The following is a 26,053-nucleotide window of genomic DNA, read 5'->3' as shown; positions in this document are numbered from 1 at the left end:
CGCGTTCTTTGGGTGGCTTAGGGATCTTAGCTTCCTAGAAGATTTCTACTTGGACCCCTTTCTGATAAAAACTAAAAAACAGAACCAGCCAAAAAACATCCAAAAAACGTGCAAGCTTATTCACTAGCAGGACCTACGGAGGTTCTACGTTCACATAGAGTTCATCGGAAGTCTGGTCGAGATCGGAACTTGCTACAGCTACTGAGAAGATCTAGCACGTGCAAAAACCTAATTCATGTATTGTTTTGAGATGTACGTCCCTCAATTATTCTTAAGTCATCTCTGGAACTTTCGATTTTTTGCACACACGGTTTATTCCATTGATCCTGATCACGTTATTTGGTAACTGATTGATTTGATAACATCGATCTGGTAAACCAGAGCCTTAGTCGACACTTTAAGGGTCCTATATGTAACACGTTTGTTTTTTTTGTTGTTGTTGTTGTTGTTTTTTTTTGTAACACTGTGGTGCTACAATGTTAATGTAGCTAACAACGCAAGCCTCTCCCACCCACAATACCCGGTACTTGCTTCACACAACATCATTCATTCGCTCATTCTTTCATTTATTCATTTTCCGTAACGCCTTTATCCTGTTCATGGACGCGTTGAATCCGGAAGCCATCCCGGGACCAATGGTCTACAACTGATCAAACATAAAACGTGATTCTGGTTGTCCAAGATGGCCGCCTGAAAACATTCCAGAATTCAGCGCAAAGTTTTGTTAAAGTTATGTTAAGTTTTGTTATGTCCTAAATAACACATTAAAATAAAAATAAAAAAAAAACCCCTAAAGAAGTAAATGTCAGACACCAGGCTTCTTTTCGACTCTCCGTTCGAACGTCGCTTTAACCCTCGCTTCAAGACATACACAACCATAGCAACGTCACTTTAACAAAACATCTGATAAGTCGGTTATTGCTTAATACCATGTATTAAGTACCGTATATCTCATAATCTAAATGTGTAACTGAGATACAGCCGAGTCGCAGGTGTTTGCTTAATACATTAAACAGATAAGAAAACACTCACATTTTTCACACGGTTTTCACGCAGGTGGAATTAACACCGAAGGATAAACACGCATTATGTGAGAGTCGATGATGCATGTAGAAAAAAATGTACACATCGTAAATGACGCAAAGCATGCCATGAATGCAAAGTCCACCAGAGGGTCACTTGTTCGTGAAAGACGAATTAAGCCGAAAAGGTAAACTCTCGTTATGGCAGGTTTACTGACCCATGCAGAAATATGTACGGTTTATGCACGGCATGAATGCAAAGTAAATCATTAATCATCTTGAGCGTTTGGGTGTAACCTGCTGCCATATAGTCTAGTGCATTTGTTAGTTCTTTATCAACGTAATCCACTCACTTTAACTGTGTTAATACATAGGGTTGGTTTCACGCCCATAAAGTATTTGCTAGAATTCTTGGCCGTTGTTTGCCAACTTGGGACAGATCTTTTTGTGTTGTTCAGGGGTGGGTCATCTGAATGTCATTTATGTAAAGCGACTGTGTCTCGTGTGTGACAATGAGCTTATATAAAGCAGCACAGGGTGCACAGAAAGCAACCCTGGTTCATCTGACATCAGCAGGTATTTATATGACTTATAACTGCGTTATTAATAATAAAGTAAGTGATACGTTTAATATGACCAGTAATCGCAGTCGCGTTTGTCGTTATCGATGATAAATATGTCGGAATTTAAACCTGGAGTTAACGGTAAGCGCTATTTTACCGTACAATACCTAGTAGGATTTACGTTAAGTCTACGATTATATGAGTGATTTCTGGTACATACGGTAGCCTATCGAATTTTAGCGTAACCTCGAGTGAAAAGGAACACGTTTATTTGTCACTATGAAATTTTTATTTATTTATTTTTTTACCTATTCGACTGTGAGTCTTGACAGTAGGGCTTAAAAATGTACAATTTTCCATTTAAAAAAAAAAAAAAAAAATCGAAACCCATTACTTTACATTTTAAAATCTACGCTTCTACTTTACATTTTGAACTCTACATTTCAAGTTCGACATTTTACCTGTTAAATCGTCGTTTCAGGTTTACAGAACTTCAAACGTAGAATTCTAAAATGTTGAAATATCGTAATAAATAAACACGCTCATTTCCACACATTCTTCTGTATATTTTAATATTCGACGTGCAAACGTGTACACCACAAATCGCTTATATTTACCCTTAATATTACTTTATGTTACCTATATTTCCTTTTATACAATTACCTTATACAAAAAAAAAGTTTATATTGAACAGAAAAATAAATTTGCAGAGTAGTATATTTCATATCCAGTTAATGTTAATATATATAAAAAGATTTATATTCGGCCTATATATGAGCAGTTCGGCGATGAAGTAGGAATGCTCGTGCTCGTGGTGAGTGAATGTGAGACTAACGGGAGGTTTTTTTTTTTTTTTTTTTTTTTTTGGAATCCAGTCGATGTTAATATGAATTTATAACATTCAATAAATCAAGAAATCTTACTTTAATCTTCAGAATGGAGTTCAGGTGTTCATGTCAATTACAGTAATGTGTGTTATGTTGATGAGACCAGTCACTGTCAAACAACTGGTCGAGATGGAGAGAATGAAGTTTTTATTTACATTCTTTCAGAATTGCGGAATTAATTATTATTCAATTAAACGAAGGCATTAAAAGGCGGAACTATCGGTATCGGGCCGATATGGTTCCGAATAACCGGTTACCGGTATCGGCTGAGAAATTTAGTATCGGTGCATGTCTAATTTTTTTACCTTTTTAACTCTGAGTCGGAGTACCATATATATGTACAGCTAAAAATGTTGAATTTAAAATGTAAGAATTAAGTAATAAATAAACTTATGATTGAAGTTCCATAAGTTGCATAAATGTGATGAAACATTAATTCGCAAACTGTAGCGCTTACGAGTAATACTTGGAAGCATTTGCACGTTCACTGTGTTAGTAAGTAATATCTCAGGTGACAAATTCCAGGTTTACCTCAGCAATTAATGCAAAGCAGTAATGTAAGATTGCCAAGTCCTAAATTACACACATTACAAGCAATTATGAATCTAAGCTTCGCCTGTAAGTAAATAACGATCCTTTTTTTTTTCTTTTTTTTCCAATTCAATTTTATTTGTATAGCGCTTTTTACAATAGGCATTGTTTCAAAGCGGCTACTCTATGTTTAAACAAGGATCTTAGCATGAAGTCCGTATTTGCACAAAGTCTGGTATTTGTTCATAATAGATACTTTGTGTAGTACTGTGCAATAGCCTTGGGCGCATACAAAGAAATGCTGTAGAGTAAAAATGCCTTCAAAAATAAGGATGTTTCGACATTTACAAAAACACTATAAAGTGCAGTAAACAAAAAAAAATAAATGAAACAAAGCCAATATTTGGTGTGACGACCATTTGCTTTATATATATATGTATATATATATATATATATATATATATATATATATATATATATATATATATATATATATATAAAAGTAGTCTCAGGTACAATTTTCGCAGTTTTATAGAGAAATTAGGTGGTAATTATCCACAGTTTCTACACAATTCTGGAGTCTTTGACTTTGACGCTTGCTTCTTATTTTCGCAGTGAAATTCAGCAGCCTTCATAATTTTTGTTGTTGTCTGAAAAGTGGTCTCTTACATAATATGCTGCTTTAATTTTTTACTGACATATAAACATTTTTCTAGCTGTTTAATTTTGTGCTGGAAAACTAATGTTTGGGACTCTAAAATGTTTTTTTGTTTTTTTTTTTGTACTGATTCGATAATGTAGAAGTCATCAAATAAAAATAGCAAAGTCTGTACTAAAAATATACACAGCAAAAATCACCAGTGTTGATTCACACCCTTCAGTGTTTATATGAGTCCACTGGACTCATATAAACACTCTGGGTGTTAATTCAACACTAGGAATTTTACTGTGAAACATCTACACGGTACTGTATGTCCAACCCGCGTGTGTGCACACAGTACAAACAATACTGTATATAATACTGTATATACTTGAATACCCAACATGTATGTATGTACCGGATATTATCAACAATTATTACATATTTATTTATTAAAATACCACGTAGTTACCAATACTACCATATTAAAGCACTGTTGAGATAATAATATACTGCAGTAGTGTAGTATGTATACATACTATATAGTATAGTATACAAGTATTAGGTATTAAATTTCATGACACTGTTGCATAAATCACACACCGAAAGTAAATCTTTTGTCCATTCTCTGCTGTTTTTTTTTTATTATTACTTTATTTTATTTTATTTGATTTTTTACAGAACTACCGTAAGACCTCTGGCACAATGTTTCTCTGGAGCGTGTGTGTACTTGCTCTGCTTCATATGAGCGCTACCTGCAGTGTGGTAAGTGAGCACACTGAAACAACGACTTCATTCTTTAAATAGCTCGAAAATGAAAAAGTTGAGCAACGCGTCATGTAACAAGGTCTCACGGGCGTAGAAGAACGCTTCAACGCAGATACACGGCTCCGTTTGTGATTTCTACTTCTTCTTTTTTTTTAATGTGATATTTTTTAACGTTTTAAGCCTGGCGAAGCAGGCTGAAAAATATCAGCCCGAATGGGGATCGAGTCTAGGGGTTAGATTTCATTCTGTGCATGAATCTGTTAACAGTTAGTCAAACCGCTGCTTTACATACTGCAGTCAACTACCGTGAAGTACTATTATATTCACCGAATGTAATAACAGTATAGTACGTAATAGGGCTTTAAATCTCGTGAGTTTTACAGTAGAATCCACAACAACAACAACAAAAAAAATCAAATGTTATAGACCGAAACAAAGCAAGACAATAACCCGACAGCACGGTGACGTTAGAATAAGGAACCGAGCGAGTACAAACATGACTGTAAGTATATAGTTGACATGTGACTCAGTTAGAATCTCGAAACCCAAGTTCTTCCTTTTTGACTGTACGAAACAAAATAAAGACACAGTCAAAGACTACCGTGCTCCCTCGCCTGAAGAGCTCCGTCCAACTCACAACACGGAAGTGGTTCTTATTAAAGGGTCACCCAATCAGACGAGAGCAGCTCCATATATTTAACGTTTTGCCTGCGGAAACACATTCATAACACAACCAGTGGCACGAATCACTAATACACAGTAATAATCAATATGAACTAAATGTTCCTTTCTTCTACTGGAATGGCTCTTACAATGAAACACATCCACCTGCCTAACATGACTTATTTATCTCATGAACAACTAAAATATGCAATTTCATAGAAATAAAAGTGAAGAGGTTTTATATATAGTAATATGTAGAAAATAATACTATGTTGTTTTTCTCATTCTTGTCCTGTAACTCATTGTCTTGCTGCCTCAACAGCCAGGTAAGCCCTAATCCTACAAGTAACCCTTTATATAACATGACCTTGTATACCGATCAACACACACCTACTGATCAATATACAACCGAATCTTTCTTTTTTCTCTTCGGACGTGCAGTCGTGATTTTGCACGATCTATAATTTCATTCATAATTCAACAGAATTTGTCGATTTTTTTCCACAATCATGAAAGCGCGTCAAAAACGTCAGTAAAATAAAATGTGATGCACATGGCAATTGACAAACCTTAATCAAGCCTTCTGATCTGTTTGTGTCTCACAGATCAGATCTGTACAAGCCTGGAGGCCGTCCAGGATGAAATCGTCGACGTTCACAATGCGTTTCGGAGAGCGGTCGTTCCGACCGCCAGCAACATGCTTAAGATGGTAAAGTACAGCTTCGGATTTGAGCTTCATTGATTTCAATGACTACGTTTACACGGACAGCGGTAATCTAATTATTGACCTTATTCCGAATAAGACAATATTCTGATGAAGGTGTTTAGACGAGTCGATTTTCGAATGTTCCTTTCACGTTCCCGTTTTGGGTGTTTAAGTTTTAATTTTACGAACGCTTCGGGTGCGGTTAATTATCCGTCGCGCCGTACGTGCAAACAGACGACTGCTTGAAGCCGTGGGCTGCGTCCCGAACCGCGTACTTACCGTCTATACAGTAGCCAAAGTACGTGTATTTCACCTTCTATATACTGTAGCAGGTGAGTACGCGGTTCGGGACGCGGCCGTGCTCTCTCGTTTGCCGTCAGACGGTCGAGCGCTGCCGTGTGTGTACGTGTCCTGTCGCAGAATGCGGTGAAAACCCCCACACGACGTTAACAGTGTGATTAAGGCGTGTACGTGTCTGTAACGCACGTCCATAATGCGACTAAAACGGGAATACTCCACACGTCTAATTCCATTTGTGTTTACTTCGAGTACGACTTTAGTCGGATTAAGGTCATTAAAAATCGCTGTTTACATGATAGTTTCTTAATCAGAGTATCGTCTTAATCGGGGTAATATCGTATTATCGTCGTCCGTGTAAACGTGCTGAACGACTTCGTTGGTTTGACGCTCGGCACACTGAAGTAAACTTTCCGGACCTTTATTTTCCACTCTCGGTGAAATTAAGCCCATGACACATTTGATGGATATGTTATTAGGAACATCGTACTAACATTGCGTCAGCCCTTTGTTTGCTCATAGGACAGCCTCGCTAAATTCACAGCCATGTTGATGTTCATTAGTTTGAGATGGCAGGAAGTGTGTCACACTTTCATCACTGTAGACAGGAGCGAACCGTGTGTTTATTTTAACGGTGTGCTTTTCGCAGTGCGCGACGATACTAGTAATTAGTGTGTCTCTCCTGCAGAACTGGAGTGAGGAAGTGGCCACATCGGCTCAGGATTGGGCGAACACCTGCGCGATGGCGCACGGCCCACCCAGCAGCCGCATGCTCGGATGTAAGCCGATCGTCCTTACTTACTTTGTTTTACACATTCTGAAAGTAAACCACTTCAATTGATTAAAATAACCTCTCTCTGATTGCCCAGCTCTATGTAAACATTGTTGTTAGCTCAGATAAGGGTTACTTTGAGGTTACTCTCAAGTGTTTCGGTTTCACTGAGCTCACATTACAACGCTCGGCATGATGGATTGAGAATATTTTTCAAGCTGACATTTTTTCCAGTGGACCATTGGGACAAATTAGTTTAAGTCGGCCACGGAGGAGGAACGTAATTGAAATCTGATGTGAGGGGAAAACCGGTTACTGGATAAGAACGAATAAGCTTCATAATAATAATAATAATAATAATAATAATGCTAACAGCCTAACTTTAATTCGACGATTAGCAAATTCCGAACTAATTCGGAAACAGGAAATAGATTGGTCTAACGTGGTCATAATCAGTGCTAGTTTTGAATATGTCTTGTATCACAGCTTTTCTGAATCGGTGTTTAGTTTCTATAGTAACTAACGTACAGGGACGTGTACTACGGACGCCCCGCATCATCTAAACGAAACGGGAAACGATGCTGTCATTAAAATGAAAAACAAAACAAAAACAAAAAGATCATTAATATGATGAAGTTTTCAGTAAGGAGATGCTTATTCAACATTTTTTTTTTTTTTTTTTTTTTTGGAAGGAGTCTCCAGTGTCAGCACGTTGTAACAGTCAGAAGTTAAGCTGTATCTGTAAGTTTTCCACCACAGGAAAGAGGAGATCGCACTGTACGCTTTCTCGGTAACGTTACAAGCTGCGTTTTTTGTCTTATTAACTTCAAGAAAGAAAAAAAGAGACCGTCTTATGAAATGAAAAAAAGGCGCTAACTTGTTTTTGCAGATGTTCCATAGCATTAAATGTAACAGGAGACGGAGGAAACGTATGACATGATGCTCAGTGATTCGTGACAGATATGATCGTTGGCAAATTGCTGTGATATAAGAGGGATTAAGCACTTTGGGACGGGTTGGTGTAGGAGAATAATCAACTTTGCCAGGGTATCGTTCCAGTAACTCCACTTCACATCTGGCCATACCACAGCATTGGTATAATGATTATTTTCTCCATACAGGACATCCCCGAGTGTTTTATTTATTACATACTAATCATCTTCTGTGAAATTATCAGCCTTAATGCATACATGTTTTAAGCACGTTCGTTTCTTCTTCTTTTTTGTCTTCTTTTGTCCATTCAGCATATCAAATGGGTGAAAACCTGTTCAAAAGCTCCGAGCTGTTGCCGTGGACTGATGTCGTGACAGCATGGCACAACGAAGTGGCCAATTACAACTATCCCACAGGGTCCGCCAACGGGAAATCCATCGGCCACTACACACAGGTCATTTAGTCTTTTTTGCAGCAATTTACTGGCAGCAGGGTCGCGGCTTAATTCGGTAGTTGAGGTGGTTGAGTCGGTGAACTTATTTGATTCCGGGAAATCAGTCGATCATAAAGGGAAATCAGTGAATCCTTCAGATGGATCTCGACATCTTATAGCCACTGTTGGAAAGGGGTTAAATATGCAGAAGATGCTGGAAAACCAAATATGCGAATAAAAACGCAATCTTTTCGATCCCTTGTATTAATTGTGTTTATTATTATTAACATTTTCTGCGAGGCATATGTAAACTTATGACCTCAACTGTATTAGTTTCACTCTTACTAAATAACTGATAGCGCAAAAGATCCTGCCTTAATATAAATAAGTCAATTACAAGACAAAGAGTATAATCACCGAGTTTGATTTTAGCTCCAGGTTCAAAGACCAGACCAGCCGTTTATTATTTCACTTTATTGCCTTCGCATTAATATGATTATATGTAATATAAATGGTTATTAGTGTATCTGACCCAGGCACGTACTGTGTTATGTTGGAAATGTGGTGTTAGTTGTTTTAATAAGTGTTATACTTAGCATAAATATTAAAGCAATACTGTGTTGCTGTTTAAAGGTGATCTGGTTCAGCTCGTATGAGGTCGGCTGCGGTGTGGCGAAGTGCGGGAATGACTATTTCTACGACTGCCAATACTATCGAGCGTACGTTACACTTTTCTGTAGAGGCCGTGTACTCCCTGATCAGCATTATGGAGCGTTCTTGGCTCACCTGAAACGTTCTTACATAATCATATTCTTGTGCTCTTTTTTTTTTTCATTGTTTGTTTTTTGCAAACAGAGGGAATTACAGAAGAGTGCCACCGTACTCACTGGGAGAACCCTGCTCGGCCTGTCCGCAAGCTTGTGAGGACAAACTATGCAGTGAGTAACCTGTCGTTATCCGAGTATAGAATTACGCACACATTAAACTATGTTGAGTCACATAGCGTTTTAAACTTATCCATGATAGCAAAATTGCTGTGGCACACATCCGACCCGCACCTGACACTTCCATGCGGCCCACATACCACGTGGAATGACGGCGCTTGGGCGGTCCGCTCCTGTTTGCCGGATTCGGGCCACAAGCAAGCCAGAGCAATGCCGCATGTGCCACATTTTTTGCCAAAAGTGGCCCACATTTGTTTCGTGATATTTGGGCCGTATTCACTATTTACTACATGGTCCACTTTAGGGTCACGTCCAGATTACACATTGCCATGAGCACCGCATCTTTGCCTAAAAAGCCCCACTTGTGATTTGGTATATTTGTGTCATATTTGCAATTTTACATGTGGGCCACTTCAGGCTCGTATCCATTTTGTCCGGGCTAAAAGAGCCGCATGACTGCCTGAAGTGGCCCACATCCCGATGCTATCTGGGTACGCTTTGATGTATAGATGGATTTGTTTGCGGTAACCTCAAACCTAACCATTTATCTTTTCTTTTTTTTTTCCCTAGCCAATCCTTGCCCTTACGTCAACACGTTCGCCAATTGCCCCGCCTTGAAAAAACAGGGCCCGTGTAGCGACTACCTGCAAAAATGGTGCTCGGCTCAGTGCTTCTGTACCACCGAGATCGTTCCTACTAATTAGAAAAGGATGACAGGAACTGCTGCGATTATCTAGGCTGCGTTACAAATCTCCGAAACTCGCAGACTTCCCCTCATCGTTTCCTCTGAAGCAATCGAGACATCGATATACTTTATTGAATTCTATAACAGACTGTGTGATAACGTGTTCTCCATGAAGATCCTCTAACTATACATAAACCTATCTTTAGCGTTAAAATGTGATCTTCGGCAGTGTACAATATATATTTTGTAAGAAATTCTGGCTTAACTTTGAAACTTTCATTGATATCTTGGTCTACTTTGCTTAATGGCTTCCGATGTTACACACAACGCAGTTCGACTACCTACTGATATTTGTGCAGTGGGATTTAACCCTCGCGTCATCTCTACCTAAAGGGAGCGATGCAGCGGCACTTTAGTCCTTTAGTCTGTCCAGCTCTGTCGCTTCTTCATCTGTACACTCTGCTCAAACAGCTCAGCTTCCAAAAGCTTCAGCTTTCATGCTCATACCACCATCAATGCTATCATGCTCTTCATCTGGGTGGAGTTTTCCTTTAAGTCCTTGATTCCAAACTAAGACTACAGGTGGTCCAGAAATGATATCGGTTTTCCAGGCCACTCAGTCGAAATAATACATGTGAGTCGTACAATTGAAACAGAATGCAGCGGAGTCGATGTAAATGATGCGAATGCAAATTGCGAATGCAAAAAAACAATGATTTCCTTCAAATGTGTCGAAGGATGGAAATGTGGCGTAAGTAATTATATGCAAGAACATTTTGTTCAACGTGAAGTGGGTTATTACTGTGTAATTGGGGTATAATAATATATTGTACTACAGCAGATATCCAGCAGATGGCGGTATTGCGCAATAATAGTTCTCAGGGGTTCATTACTGTAAACATTTGATGACTGTTGTCTTTTTGGTTGCTTACTTCATTCCTTTCTTATATTAAACTGTGACTCTACTGACAAAAATGCATGTTGTATGAACGTTTCGTTTTGACTGGACCTGGAAAATAAGTGCCCTCGCACTGAGACTTTATATCCATATTTAGAAACAGAAGAAATATTGAAGTGTGTTAAATTTTTCCACAATATTTACCTCACATTTTAAATCTTTGCGGTCATTAAGGGTATTTTTTTATGTTCTAAGGGGTTCACAAACTTTTTGCAGCCCCCTTTAGTGTAAAGAATTAGCCAGTCCACCTTATGATTGTAGTGAATTTTCTGAATATAGTTAAACTATTAGAAAAATATGTACATTAGACACATATGTACGTTCAAACATATTTATTCCAAGCCCTGTTATAAATGTGCGTAAAAATCACAAACATCCTTTTTTTTTTTTTGCGTTGTTTATTCAAAATGTGGTTGGATATATGTATTATTTATGTATATATATTACACTTTATATTAAGAAATGAACAACTTCATTTTTGGCGTACTTTTAAATCCATTTACTGTAACTAGGCTCATACCTATAAAAACGAATTAAAATGTGGTAAAATGTGACTAAATAAAATGGTGATCTGCAGGGTCTAAGCATTCTTTGCAAACAGTGCCTCAAGTAGCCAGTTCTTGCCAAGTTACACAGAACCATAAAAAGACCACAGATGATCATATCGTTCATATTTTCGCTCTAGGGTTAATGGTTCTCAAGATATAGGCCAAAACATGGAATGTTTTTGAGCTGTAGCGCCACCCTCAGGCCAATCAGGCTAATCTCACTTGCATAGTAGTGGCCTAGTAGTAGTTTCACATCTGAAAGACCTACTGGCTTACTCAGTTTTAATTGAGAAAACAATTATAAGAGGAAAAAGGGCAGCACAGTTCCTGCCTCACAGCTACAAGGTTCCTGGTTCGATCCGGAGCTAGCATTACTGTCTCTGTGAAGTTTCCCAAACTTTGTGCTCACCGCAACCCTGATGAATCCTGCTGAAAAACAACAACAACAATAGAAACCATCACATAACTTCTAATGGTTTCCACTACAAATACCATTACAAACCATCAGTTGTTAACCATTAGAAACATTACCAAATGGTTTCCTTTGCGTACTAGGACATATTTGGGACGTAGGTCCTTAATGGTATCCACTAGACATAACACGGCACCTATAGAAGGCAACAAATTACCAGTAGAGACCTACAGGGACCATTACAGTTTCCATTTAAACCAATACAACTCCCATTATAACCATTAAAACCATTACAAATTCTATGAGGGTTTCTAAAGGGATTTTTTCAACAGGGAGGATAAAGCAGTTACTGAAGATGAATTAATGAAGAAGAAGAAGAAGAAGAAGAAGAAGAAGAGAAACAAAATGGTTCCAAACACAAGTGCTTGGGCTCCTAATAAAAGACAAGTCTAAGTGATTGCAAGACTGATTGAATGTGATCTTTTAGAGTCACAGTGCTATACATGTTTTGCATTGCATTGTGGGATATCATGGGTGCCCACAGATCCCCCTCTATACTTTTGGACATGACTAAAATGACAAAGCTCCTAAAATTGTGCACTAGCGAATGGCGTGTGCTTTCCTACGCACTTCATTTAGAACAACTAGCTTCACAAACCCAGATAACAAGCCCCTCCCATCTCAGTTCTGATTGGGTAACCCTGATACAGGCAGCCTATACGCGTTCTTCTAATCCACAGAAAGGCGGGATCAAAAATGCACACTTACGTACTATATAGTATGTTTAAACAGAACGCTGCTAACTGGTGCGCTTATGCCCGGTCACCATGACTACACCCGAGCTCGCCTACTAGCAAACTAAAGAGTATGAAAAAATAGTACGGCGCTACTCTAAGCCTGGTATTTGGACATACTCTTTTACCGAGTCCGAGATATTTTGGACGTGTGCAAAACTTCGATGTTGACAGACTGAATGCGTCGAGTGTGTGTGTGTGTGTGAAGAAAAAAAATATAAAGGGAAGAAGAGAAAAGCTGGATCCTTCACACACTTTCAAGGTGGGCAGCGTTTTGAGTGAGGAAGTGCACGCGCTGCAAGAATATCAGAAATAAAGCCAGGCTTGGGATTTATTTATTATTTTATGTGAACAACAAAACTCCTGGAAAGTTTCGATTTGACTTTGATTTTGGTTTATAAACCTTATAAACGTATTTTACGGTTAACTCGAGGAGGAAAACTAGTAACACAGGGTACGCACGCGACCTTTTTATTATTATTAATTTTTTAGGGGGGTTTATTTCCAGGTGAGTTTTGTTGTTGTTGTTGTTGTTGTGCTAACTGACTCGCGTGTACTGCAGCTAAGAACATTCTCGAAGTGTGGAAAATATAAAACAGTGTGTTTGATATATTGTTCGGATTGAATTAAAGTAGCAGCTAGCTAACGTGTTGTAGCTAAGTGAAGGCTAGCTGTCACGGTGTCTGTTCTGTCAAACCGTCGTGTTGCTCGGTGTTTGTTAGCTAACTAGCTAATTAACGGAACTAACTCAAGCTAAGCCATTTTTTCATACGAAGTGTTTGGTAATAATGTGTGTGTGTGTGTGTGTGTGTGTTTTTAAAGGGATTTGAATGAAAGTAGGCAGTCTAACAAACAGGAGAAAACAAAGAAAGCGTTAACTAAATGACTCGATAATTTCCGTTACATACTTATATAGTAAATTAGCGCGCGCGCGGGTTTGTTTTATTATTATTATTATTATTATTATTATTATTATTCTTTAAAAAGATATCTTATTTATACGTCCTCGTGCGTTTGGGCTTGGACCGGTGTGGAAGCGGGATGTTTATGATGCACTGATTCAGCAGATGGCAGTAGCACGAAGGGCTGTCCTCATCCTGGATGTGATGCTGAAACAATAAGGCTTTTAAACCCACCTCTCCACCACCTCCTCCACCTCCAGCAGCACGAGCAGCGGTGTAGTAAAAACATCGTGTGAACGGAGTCCAGATGCGGCCGCACGCGCCAGAGGTTATTGCTCCAGTTATCGCAGATGTGAATCAGCGCGAGCGCCTTCAACGCGCCACGGTAGTGAAATCGGTTCGTCTGTGATCAAGCACCACGGACTTCGAGACTCATCCCTCACAGCGTCGACCCGCGCTCATGGCGGAGTTCACAGAGAAACCAGGAAGCGCGGACACACAGCGCGAGCTCTCGGGCTCGGTATCGAACGGCGATTGTGGACTTGCACCAGAGCTGGCTGGATCAACCGGACCGGATAACGCATCAGACGGCAAACCTGGGCTACCCCGAAAGGCCAGCATCATCAAGGTGGGTACAATCACCGTGCCATTTCGCTTTTATTCTCTATATCATTGTGTTTATTATTATTATTACTATTATTATTATTATTATTATTGCTCTCATGCACAACCTTCTAATGAACGGCTCAGGGAGCAACACAAGAGCGTGTGAATGATTTCTCCAACAGACCGTTTGTTCTCCATGACATAACATGTTCTCCATGTCTGAGGATACAATGCAGAAAGACTGATGAACGGTCTGGGGTTAGGTGAAGCGTGCCGTGCCGTTGGAGGAAATGAATCAACGACGCCGCGGTGGCGTGACGTGACGCGACGTGATGAGTTCCTCTTGCTCTCAACTCTAAAGTTCGTAGTTTTGCAACACATCGTAAACGGCAGCGACTTGCAGTTTGTAATTTGTGCTTTTTATCCCTTTATAGTTACGTTTAGCGTCGCGGCACGTCCGTGAAACAACTTCCTGTTATCGGTCACGGCTGTAAACAGTCGTTTCCTCACCAGCATCTCGTTCGTTCGTTCGTTCTTCTTTTTTTTTCCGAGAGAGAGAGGAAAAAAAAAACGAACAACAACTCCAAACACACGGAGGCGAAACCTGGTCCTAACGTCATAAAGACTTTCCCACGGAGGCGGAAAACTTGCTGACTGTTAGCAAACACGCAGAGACTGGAGACTCCTTCCGTCGAACCAGCTGTTACTATAGAAACGCCAACGTGTTCGAATTAAAGCAAGCAATTAAGAATTCTTTCCGTCTGTTTTTACGTTCCGCCGAGGTAGCGTAGGGAGTGAAGCAGGAACACACCACGGATGGGTCACACACACTCTCTCACACACACAGTTAGTAGCAAGTAAGCACAGCTAGTCCACCTACTTGCATGTTCTTTTTTTGGGAGGAACCCGGAGGAAACCCACCTGAGATGAAGACCAGACCGCAATATCGGTCGTCTGCTTGAGCGCATCATAAGCTTTGTAAAAGGACCCCGTATCAATCGAGTACTAATCACAATACGTTGCTTTGTTTCACATCAGCAATCGCAAATTAACGTGTTTTCCCTCGGAACCCCGACCGTCGCTCTCAGCCTTAAATGTTTAGCGTCTTTTTCAGTATATTCACAGCGATAAAATATCACGTTCCGCACAAATCCCGTCCACGGCGGGTTAACACATTTACGAGTCAGCGCGCCGGTTTTTAGGTCTACGATGACGACGATGAAGCGGTGCGTGTAGCAAGGAGTGCATTATAGAAACGAACTCACCTCAGGCTCCAACGTTTCTGCAGTTTAACCCTTCTCCGTACAGCGTACACGCCGTAAACTGTTCGTTTAAGGCTGTAGACCTGCTCCGCACTCGATTATTTATTTTTTTATTTTTTTATTACTCCGTTAAGTGTTTGCTCCCAATCCAATACTGCAGACAGTGACGGATGGCTAGACGCAAAAAGCAATCAAGTGTGTAAAGAGAAAAAGAATTCCGGCAAAACAATAACCATAGCAAATAAGACATGCATTAGAGGCAAGCTGCACGGTTACTAGGCTTTATTTGTTAAAGTATACTTTTACGTACAGATATCGTATAAGTCGTATCGTTTTAGACTTAAAAATATTAGTTAACGTGACGCGAGTAACGTTTCTACGCCATTTTATTCTCACGTCACGCGTTCTAGATTACCGTTTGCTAGCGTGGTTATTATAATGAAGCTCGATGCTTAGTTTTTGCATCATTTATGCGCGAAAGGGTTCTTGCTCATGTAAACAAGAACGAATTATTCTCTGTTATGTCAGTCAGATCTGTCAGTCAGGACGTGACGCAGCGTTAAACCTCGCGGCTCTGAGGCACGTCAGGGGAACCCTGCCGACTCCCTGGAGAAATCGTCAGCTGGAGCGGAGAAAATTACGCCGAACGCACGATTTTGAACGACGTCTGATTTGTCCGCTACGCAGGCAGGAACCGTGCGGGTCAACGCAGGCCATGCGCAGAATGCAACAAGGAAGTGGTGAAACAATGAAGACAGGAAATACAGAAACGCAGGAAAGTGACTTCATGAACGAGTCTGAACGTTACAGTGTAAAATGTGTGCGGTAGCGTGTAGTGAAACGAGCTAGAGTCTTTTGTTTGTTTGTTTGTTTTAAACCCCACTCCTCCGCAGTAGCGGCTCGGGTGAGTCACTGCTCGGCCGCCGAGATCGCTTGCCACGCACAACACCTTAACTGCCACGTTCACGTTTTTACTCATCAGCGAAAAGTTCGTGCCGACGCCGATGCGTCGCGTTTCATGACTGCCACCGCGTACATCATCGAGACGCTTTTTCTTCGGTACGAGTTGAGGCAGCAAACGTTGTTTTTACTGCCTCATGACGACAAACACGGCAGTTAAACGAGCGCGACCTCGAAACGTTGCCGTGACCTACGGCTCGCGTGTCGCGTTCGGGTCAGGTGCGGCACGCAGGAAAACGACAAGGGTTTGGAATACTCCGTTGGTGTTTTACACCAAAGCCACAACTGATCAAAACACTTCTTTTTTGCATTAATGCGAAAGCCTGCGTTGTAAAATAGGGAATAAAAGACTTCAGGGCTGTGCTGTTATAGGAGGATAATCAACGATGTGGCTTAACGCGAAGTCACTCTTAATACCTTATGACGTAAGGCGCTCGCTCTCGTGGCCGAATGAGAAAATCCCCTACAGCCACAATCCAAAATCTGATGGAAAGCCTTCCCAGAAGATTGGAGGTCATTATAACAGCGAAGACAGACTCAGTCTGGATTGGGATGTTTAAAAAGCACACATGGGTATAATGTCCACAGGGTTTTATTTGATGTATCAACATCACTATTTACACTATAATAATAATAAGCCTAACAGGCTGTTACGCAACAGCGCAGGCGACATGATTCCCAACAGCACGATCACGTATGAGATTACTGCAGTAGTATGAAAGAGGAGGAAATGGTCTGCACTTATATAGCGCTTTTTTAACCTTAGTGGTTCCAAAGCGCTTTACACTGTGTCTCATTCACCCATACACACTCACACACTCACACACTCACACATCGGTGGTAGCAGAGCTGCCATGCAAGGCGCTAACTCGCCATCGGGAGCAACTCGGGGTTCAGCGTCTTGCCCACGGACACTTCGGTATGTGGAGTCACATGGGCCGGGAATCGAACCGCCAACCCTACGATTAGCGGACGACCCGCCCGACCACCCGATCCACATCCGCCGAGGAGTGATGAAAAGGATGAGCGAGGTTGAATTCTCGCATCTGATCGGTGCGTTATTTTTGCATCGTTACACACCGTTTCGATAGGTTAATATTAACGCGCTCATTCCAGTACTATTGTTTCCGTAGTAACAGCTCATACACGGGTTCAGCCGAATTTAAAAAAAAAAAAAAAAAAAAACGCGTCGATTTAGAAAGTAAACCTGCGGCGTTTTTTAATGCGACGTTTATGTAACGTTTGTGGAAGGAGTCTCCGTTGTAAGCATCACGATTGTTTATCACAGCTGTGACCTTGCGGGTGAGAACACGGACGAACTCGTCTCTCGGACGTTTCCAGTCGAATTATATATCGTCAGAATTTTCATGAACGAACCGAACGTGGTAGTTGTTGGCGGATTGCTGCGGTACAAGCGGAATAACGCTCTCCAGACCGTGCTGTTGTGTGAAAACGATCTGCTCGATATTCTTTATTTAAAGAACACAGTGTCAGTTCCAGTCCTGGCCATGACTTTTTTTTTTTTTTTTTACCTCTGGAAAATGAATATTAATGAGCTCTAGTGAACATATAATAACTAAATGTGAAGTGTGTGCGGAAAACTATTAAGCTATCGTTCGCAAAAATGTATTCATTGACGAGAATAAACCGAACATGGTTTAACCCCCCCCCCCCCCCCCCCCCCCCCAAAAAAAAAACCCCATCCAAGCAGCTAGTCGTTACTGTAAGCAAAGCATACTGTAGAAGCATATTGTTATTTGTATTTGTGGAAGGAAGTAGACAAGAAGTGTAACGTCACGCCCTTCGTGTCCGTTTAATACATGTCGCGTAGATCTTTCCGAGAGAATTAAACGAAGCGACGAGGTAACGTGACTAAAATGAAAACAGGACTGAAATGAAATTTTCCTTTCAGTTTTTTTTACAGACGCAAGCACTAAGGGCTTCACCAGTACAGACAAAGAAAGTCTGACTCGTGCACACCAGGAAGAGGAAATGCCTTCACGATGCCCGATACGCTGTAGTAACACCACTTTGTCTTCTTGGTAGAGATACACAGGGTTTCCTGTGGAAAGTGTTTTGTGTGAACAACTGAAATGTCACACGAGGAGAAGTAATGGGACAGAAACGCGTGTTTTCCTTCACAGTGGGCACACTGTATAATTAGGATATTGTACTATATGTGACATTTTAACGACAGATCAACAAGTCCACGGGCTTCCTGTTCAACATGTATTGCATGGTATATAATTTTTTTTTGATGCCTTTCATCTGTCATGCCAAAGGACATATTTAAGTAAAAATACCCCGAGAGAAAATAACCACAACACTGTTTCCGGCATGATTAATTGTATCCGTATGTATATTTCTAACTGTAAAATGAAGCTCCTCCCCTTCTCGCGGGTGAAGCATTGTAACTTAATGATTTGTGAATGTGAAAGTAATGATGCGATCGAGTAAAGCCGCAGAGCCACGATGTCTTCTTGGCTCGTCTCTGCTGCTGCTGCACGTTGAAACTCTGCCAGTGCTCAGACAGATGTGGTGTACCATTATCGCCCGTGTCTTGTAAAGTCCTGGAAAGCTTGAGCTGATCTTTCCCGTCAGTAGAAGGGGCTATCTTTAATGAAAAGCTGCGTTTATTTGTTTTAGTGCTTTGCTTTAATGGCTAGGTTGCTTTAATGGCGAACTTGACTTACTCACTCACTGACTGATATACTCACTCACTCACTCACTCACTGATATACTCACTGACTCACTGACTCACTCACTGATATACTCACTCACTCACTCACTGATATACTCACTGACTCACTGACTCACTCACTGATATACTCACTGACTCACTCACTGATATACTCACTCACTCACTGATATACTCACTCACTCACTCACTCACTGATATACTCACTCACTCACTCACTGATATACTCACTGACTCACTGACTCACTCACTGATATACTCACTCACTCACTCACTGATATACTCACTCACTCACTCACTGATATACTCACTGACTCACTGACTCACTCACTGATATACTCACTGACTCACTCACTGATATACTCACTGACTCACTCACTGACTCACTCACTCACTGATATACTCACTGACTCACTCACTGATATACTCACTGACTCACTCACTGATATACTCACTGACTCACTCACTGATATACTCACTCACTCACTGATATACTCACTCACTCACTCACTCACTGATATACTCATTGACTCACTCACTGATGTACTCACTCAGTCACTGATATACTCACTGACTCACTCACTGATGTACTCACTCACTGATATACTCACTGACTCACTCACTGATATACTCACTGACTCACTCACTGATATACTCATTGACTCACTCACTGATGTACTCACTGACTCTCTCACTGATATACTCACTCACTGATATACTCACTGACTCACTCACTGATATACTCACTGACTCACTCACTGATGTACTCACTGACTCTCTCACTGATATACTCACTCACTGATATACTCACTGACTCACTCACTGATATACTCACTGACTCACTCACTGATATACTCACTGACTCACTCACTGATATACTCACTCACTGATATACTCACTGACTCACTCACTCACTGACTCACTCACTGACTCACTCACTCACTCACTGATATACTCATTGACTCACTCACTGATGTACTCACTGACTCTCTCACTGATATACTCACTCACTGATATACTCACTGACTCACTCACTGACTCACTCACTGATATACTCACTGACTCACTCACTGATGTACTCACTCTCTCACTGATATACTCACTCACTGATATACTCACTGACTCACTCACTGATATACTCACTGACTCACTCACTGATATACTCACTCACTCACCCACTGATATACTCACTGACTCACTCACTGATATACTCACTGACTCACTCACTGATATACTCACTCACTCACCCACTGATATACTCACTGACTCACTCACTGATATACTCACTGACTCTCTCACTGATATACTCACTGACTCACTCACTGATATACTCACTGACTCACTCACTGATATACTCACTCACTCACTCACTGATATACTCACTGACTCTCTCACTGATATACTCACTGACTCACTCACTGATATACACACTGACTCACTCACTGATATACTCACTCACTCACTCACTGACTCACTCACTCACTCACTGATATACTCACTCACTGATATACTCACTCACTGATATACTCACTCACTGATATACTCACTCACTCACTCACTGACTCTCTCACTCACTCACTGATATACTCACTCACTGATATACTCACTCACTGATATACTCACTCACTCACTGATATACTCACTCACTGATATACTCACTCACTCACTCACTGATATACTCACTCACTCACTCACTGATATACTCACTCACTGATATACTCACTCACTCACTCACTGATATACTCACTCACTCACTCACTGATATACTCACTCACTCACTCACTGATATACTCACTCACTCACTCACTGACTCTCTCACTCACTCACTGATATACTCACTCACTGATATACTCACTCACTGATATACTCACTCACTCACTGATATACTCACTCACTGATATACTCACTCACTGATATACTCACTCACTCACTCACTGATATACTCACTCACTCACTGATATACTCACTCACTCACTGATATACTCACTCACTGATATACTCACTCACTCACTCACTGACTCACTCACTGACTCACTCACTGATATACTCACTCACTCACTCACTGATATACTCACTCACTCACTGATATACTCACTCACTGATATACTCACTCACTCACTCACTGACTCACTCACTCACTCACTGATATACTCACTCACTCACTCACTGATATACTCACTGATATACTCACTGACTCACTCACTCACTCACTGACTCACTCACTGAATTACTCCCTCTCACACTCAAGGATTCACTCACTGGCTCACTCACTCATGCACTTAAATGGTAATGCTGTATTCAACTATAATATGTTACAGGAAAAGTTATTAAAAGCATTGGATTAAATTGCTAAAATAAATTGCATTAAGGCCATTGTGCACTCATTTGGTCAGGAAACATGCAACAATTAAGGAAAATAAATACAGGTGTATCTGTTGGATGTGTTTAGAAAATGCAATATAGCAATATAGTGCAATGGACAAGTACTATATGTCGCTTAAGTGAAAGACGGTATTTAGCTTAAAAGTTCGCAACACTATAAACATAAAAAAATGATCACTGTCTTACAGCTAAAAATGAACCAGTCTCAGGGTTAAATGATGGTTTCTTCCGAGGGAACGTTTGCAAATAAAAACAGGCCTTGGTAGTTGGACGCCGCAGCTCCAGGTCTCGGGATCAGGGCGATTTATCTTGATGTCTGCCTCTTTGAACTTTCTACGCAGATCTGCCTTGAAGGGCAATTTCAGCAAATGGAGCAGATTGATGCATGTCTTTCTGTTGCTTTTCACCGCATGTGGAGCCACAGAGGCTAACGTTAACCCAGCACCACATCACGATTATGGACGTACTCGGTGACGGCCCAGAGTGAAAACTAGTACACTGATTTGCACAAAGTCTTCCGATCGGGGAATTGCCTCGCCTCGGTGGTCGATATGATTTTAGCATCAGCAGAGTTATAGCCTTTCCAACGCCAAATGTCTGATGGTGGCACCGCCATAACATTCCACCGTAGTGTAATTAAAATCGGATCAAAAGTACGAAGCATTATTATTTAACAACGAAACCAATTTAAAGCGTCAGCATGTTGCTGTGGTATCAGAGGAGTGGAAAACTTCAGGATGTGCTGCTATTGGATAAGAATCGACTTCAGGGTGGCAGCATCGTTACTTGTATCTGTATCGATCATTATTAAGGCTGTTTTAGATTGCTTTATCTTAGTAAACCACCATCTTGATACATCACCGAGTTGGCATTTTGCTCGCAGATGGCTTTCAGGGATGATATTCACACTTTGTGTCTCTTCCTTCGTTGTTCGAGTCATTAAAATGGAACGATCGTCAGAAAGGAACCACAGGCCTGACCTTATCGCGGAGTTCGGGGAGCCGAGCCGCAGAGCGATTTAGAGTTCCTAATTAGAGGCGCGTACACTGTCGAGCGAGTCGTTTGTATCGCGGCTCAGGAAGCACGAGAGAAGACGTGGTCAGGCTGTCGCACAGACACGTCGTCTCACCACCTTTCAGACCTGTGGTGTATTTTTAGATTAGCCTAGATGCAAGTCGTGGCTACGTGAAGACGGATTTAATTGGAAAGTAGAGCCGGTCTCTTGAAATAACGCATTTTATCTGACATGCAAATGTTTTTTTTGTTTGTTTTTTTTTTTTTTTTTTTTTTCCCCACCACTGCATTTAGTTTCTCATCACTAATTAGACAAGATATCGATCCGGTCAGATATGTTTATCGGGCATATTGGGAGTTTAAGTAATCGTTAGCAGTTCCTGTTTATACCAGTGAATCATCCAAATTTCTTTCTTCTTTGGAAATATGTTTTAGACTCGGCGTATTTCCTAACACAGCTAACCAGAAATTGGAGGGGTTTTCTTGAGCAGTGACTATGTCGTAATCTTGCAACCCATGTTTGTTATTGCTATGAGTTGATTTGAAGGCTGTGTGGCTTTTTTTTTTTCTTTTCTTTTCCCCTGTGTGTTTTTTTTTTTTTTTTTTTTTTTTTTTTTTTTTAATACTACAGTAAGTCTGCACTGCAAAAACACAGCTTCAGCCTTAAATTGTCTTGGCACGGATAGGGTTTGAGATAAAGTTAAAGTACCCCTGCACTCAAAACCGTAATTCCTCAACACTTTACTCTGATTACATTGATTTGGTATTTGGGTCATGCTAGTTACCACAGGGTTCTTCTTTTTTTTTTTTTTATTATTATAATTTTTTTAAAAGATTTTTCCACTGTGAACCAGCAGAACTGGCGATCATTCAGCTAAGCAATTGTAAGGTCCATGCAAGGATGATATGTACTCCGTCTCGTCGGTCAGTGTGTTGAGGGAGTCTCGGCAAAGGCAAATTAACCTCCAGATTCCGTCCATGGAAGTGCGTCGCATGCCGACCGAGAGAAAATATTCCGCGAAATACATCGTTTTCACAGATTTTTTTTCTTTTCTTTCGTTTGAACCTTTCGGAAGAAAAACAAACAACTACTTTGTCCTTCAGTATTATATCAACTTTTTCAACATCCCGGCGTAAGTACGGTCGTCATTTTCTTTAATACAGTGTCATGTCCAATTATTGTGATGTAAAGACGTAGGCGTGCTCTAAAAGGAAAACGGTTCCCCGAGGTTCCTCTTGCACCACAGCGATATGAGCAATTAAAGAACAACACTTTATATCTGTTTATTTTTTACATTCAGTGACGGCACTGATTCAACACTCAGGATCGGTATCTGGCCAAAACCAGATACCGATATATATATATATATATATATATATATATATATATATATATATATATATATATATATATATATATATATATATATATATATATATATATATATATATATTTTTTTTTTTTTTTTTTTTTTTTTCTGGCAGTGGAAATGTTTATAAAGAGGCTTGCTTGTATTTTTTCCTGTATATTTTTTTTTAAAGAGAAAATAAGTCATAGTAGTAGTAGTTTTCAAAGAAAAATATTAGATGGGTTGTGATACCACCTGATACTTTCAGTATCAGAATCATTCTGGAAATGAAATGGTGGTATTGTGCCATTTCTAATGTACCATTAATGCTGTGGATCGTCATGGCTTTCCAAAAAATAAAAACAAACAGTTGACAGTGAAGACAGAATGGACAAACCAAAACATTGAATCGATTTAAATCGATGTGGCAACTAACTGCTATCTCCACACTAATACTGGGCCAGAACCCCACTTTACTCTCAGAACAGCCTAGGTTCTTCACGGCATGGATTCCACACGGTGTTGGAAACGTACCTTCGAGATTCTGCCCCGTGTTGACGCGATCGCTGCAGATTCTTGTCAGCTCTACGTTTGTGCTGCGAATCTCCTGTTCTACCACATTCCAAAGGTGCTCGATTAGATCCATAATTACCTGGTGACTGAGGAGGCTGCCGCACTGAAGAACACTGAACTTCTTGTCACGATCATGGAGCCAGTCTGAGATGACTTAAATAGGCTGTGGCATTCAAAAACGACTCTTGATTAGTGTTAATGGGTCTAATGTGTGCCAAGAAAACATTCCTAGCACCATTACACCACCACTGCTAGCAGGTAGGTCGGGTCCATGGATTCATGCCGATGATGCTGAATTCTGACAATCGGACAAAGGTGATTTTTCTCGACTCGCCAACCGTCCAGTTTTGATGAGGCTTTTCCTGTTCTTGGCTGACAGGAATGTTGTAGTCTTCCACTGTTGTATCCCGTCCACCTCAAGGTTCGACACGCCGTGCCGTATGAAGTGTATGTCTTCATATATCGCAGGTTCTCTCTTCTGAATATATTGCGTACGAACCTTTTTGCTAACCAGTTCATCCTTCCTACTCATTGGTGATTTACCAAATGTACACCTTAGAGGAAGTGACGTGTACGGTATATTTCTCACAGATCTTTTCCACACAGTTTCATCCAGTAGCCCGAACGCCACATGTGCCAGAGATGACCCCGATCACATTTGGCCCGTTTTCCCCTACAGCCCAGGAGCAACCGATTTTTCTTCTAGTTTTCGAGCCCACGATCGTGAGCGCCATCGCAAGCAATAACCTAGCCACGCTCGGAAGTCTCGTCAGCGTGTCACGATGGTAATTTCATTTCTCGCGCTGCCGCTCAGCAGACGAAACCCTGCGGTTGAACCGGCTTAAACGGCTGTCGGTTAAAACCGAACCCATAGTGCGAACGATCCCGTTAGAAATAATATAAACTGGTGAAATCCCAAACATCACTTTCCCTTTGCTGTTTTGTGTTCGATGGAAGGCATTTAAGATCTAAAAGTAGAGTAATTTGGGGAAATTGTGTACCGTGGTTATGCCGACACAGTGTCCCCTTGTGTTCAGCTTCCTGTACCAAGTGAATACGACGGTGAAATTTTAGTTAGCCGATTCGATGCAGGAAGGCAAATTGACATTAAGAGCTCATTTAACTCGAGATTTTCCTGTTTGCCCAGTCGTAATCGACCTAATTTGACCTAATCGTATTTTTTCTTTTTTTTTTCTTTTCCCCGGGTACCACCCAGGAGGTTCTACCGCCTTTCCATTTGGCTGTAGAGTATATAGTCTGCGTGGGGAAGCGAGAGACTGATTACATCTGATTAAATCTTTGGACCACACGTTATTTTATTTCATTATGATCTCATGGCCCCAGGATCTCGGGCTTAATGAAAACCCGCGACGTTCAGGTCTATCGGAGATTTAATTTTCAGCCTTGACTCACTCACCATTAGTAATAAACTCACCCATGTGGTGATTCACCCATGCAGGTGAATCTTTTTTTTCTCGCTGGTTAAAAATCCCCTAAGGATAACTAGACGTGATAATGTTCTGAAAGAGATACTTTCATGTACAAGTTCATTTACGATGTCCAGATAAACATCTAGCAGGGTTTTTTTGTTGTTGTTGTTGTTGTTGTTGTCGTCATATCAAAGCATTGTGATGTACAACTTAATACCGGTCCATCATAATGAACCGTATGTATTTACTTGAAGTGTAAATCCACAGTGTTTTCTACGGTAACGTGTTACGTTACGCAGCACGAGCAGCAGTTTGAAAAGA

At 40.7% G+C, this 26,053-nt stretch overlaps 2 protein-coding genes across 4 annotated transcripts in view; both read left to right on the top strand.

Moving 5' to 3' along the window:
- Positions 1–5,372: 5,372 nt before the first annotated feature.
- Positions 5,373–11,378, top strand: LOC108256747 (cysteine-rich venom protein pseudechetoxin; the record flags this gene model as incomplete). Its single annotated transcript, XM_017453922.3, has 7 exons — positions 5,373–5,400; positions 5,680–5,783; positions 6,766–6,856; positions 8,094–8,236; positions 8,849–8,934; positions 9,071–9,153; positions 9,730–11,378. Coding segments are annotated over 7 exons (669 nt in total), but the record flags the coding sequence as incomplete, so codon positions are not given.
- A 1,205-nt stretch (positions 11,379–12,583) lies between these two features.
- Positions 12,584–26,053, top strand: part of LOC108256578 (inactive phospholipase C-like protein 2) — a 49,060-nt gene continuing 35,590 nt past the window's right edge. The window contains exons 1-2 of one of the 3 annotated variants that reach the window (XM_017453608.3): positions 12,584–12,818; positions 13,624–14,086. In XM_017453608.3, the coding sequence (XP_017309097.1) occupies positions 13,919–14,086 (168 nt within the window). In that variant the 5' untranslated portion in view covers positions 12,584–12,818; positions 13,624–13,918. Of the gene's footprint in view, positions 14,087–14,174; positions 14,425–26,053 lie in introns of those variants that run through there. The other 2 variants (XM_017453609.3, XM_047150066.2) reach the window with 2 other exon arrangements.

Source organism: Ictalurus punctatus, chromosome 23 (assembly GCF_001660625.3).
Source record: "Ictalurus punctatus breed USDA103 chromosome 23, Coco_2.0, whole genome shotgun sequence".
Lineage (NCBI taxonomy): Eukaryota > Metazoa > Chordata > Actinopteri > Siluriformes > Ictaluridae > Ictalurus > Ictalurus punctatus.
Note: the sequence above shows the minus strand (reverse complement) of the source record. Positions and strands in the feature narration are given on the sequence as shown.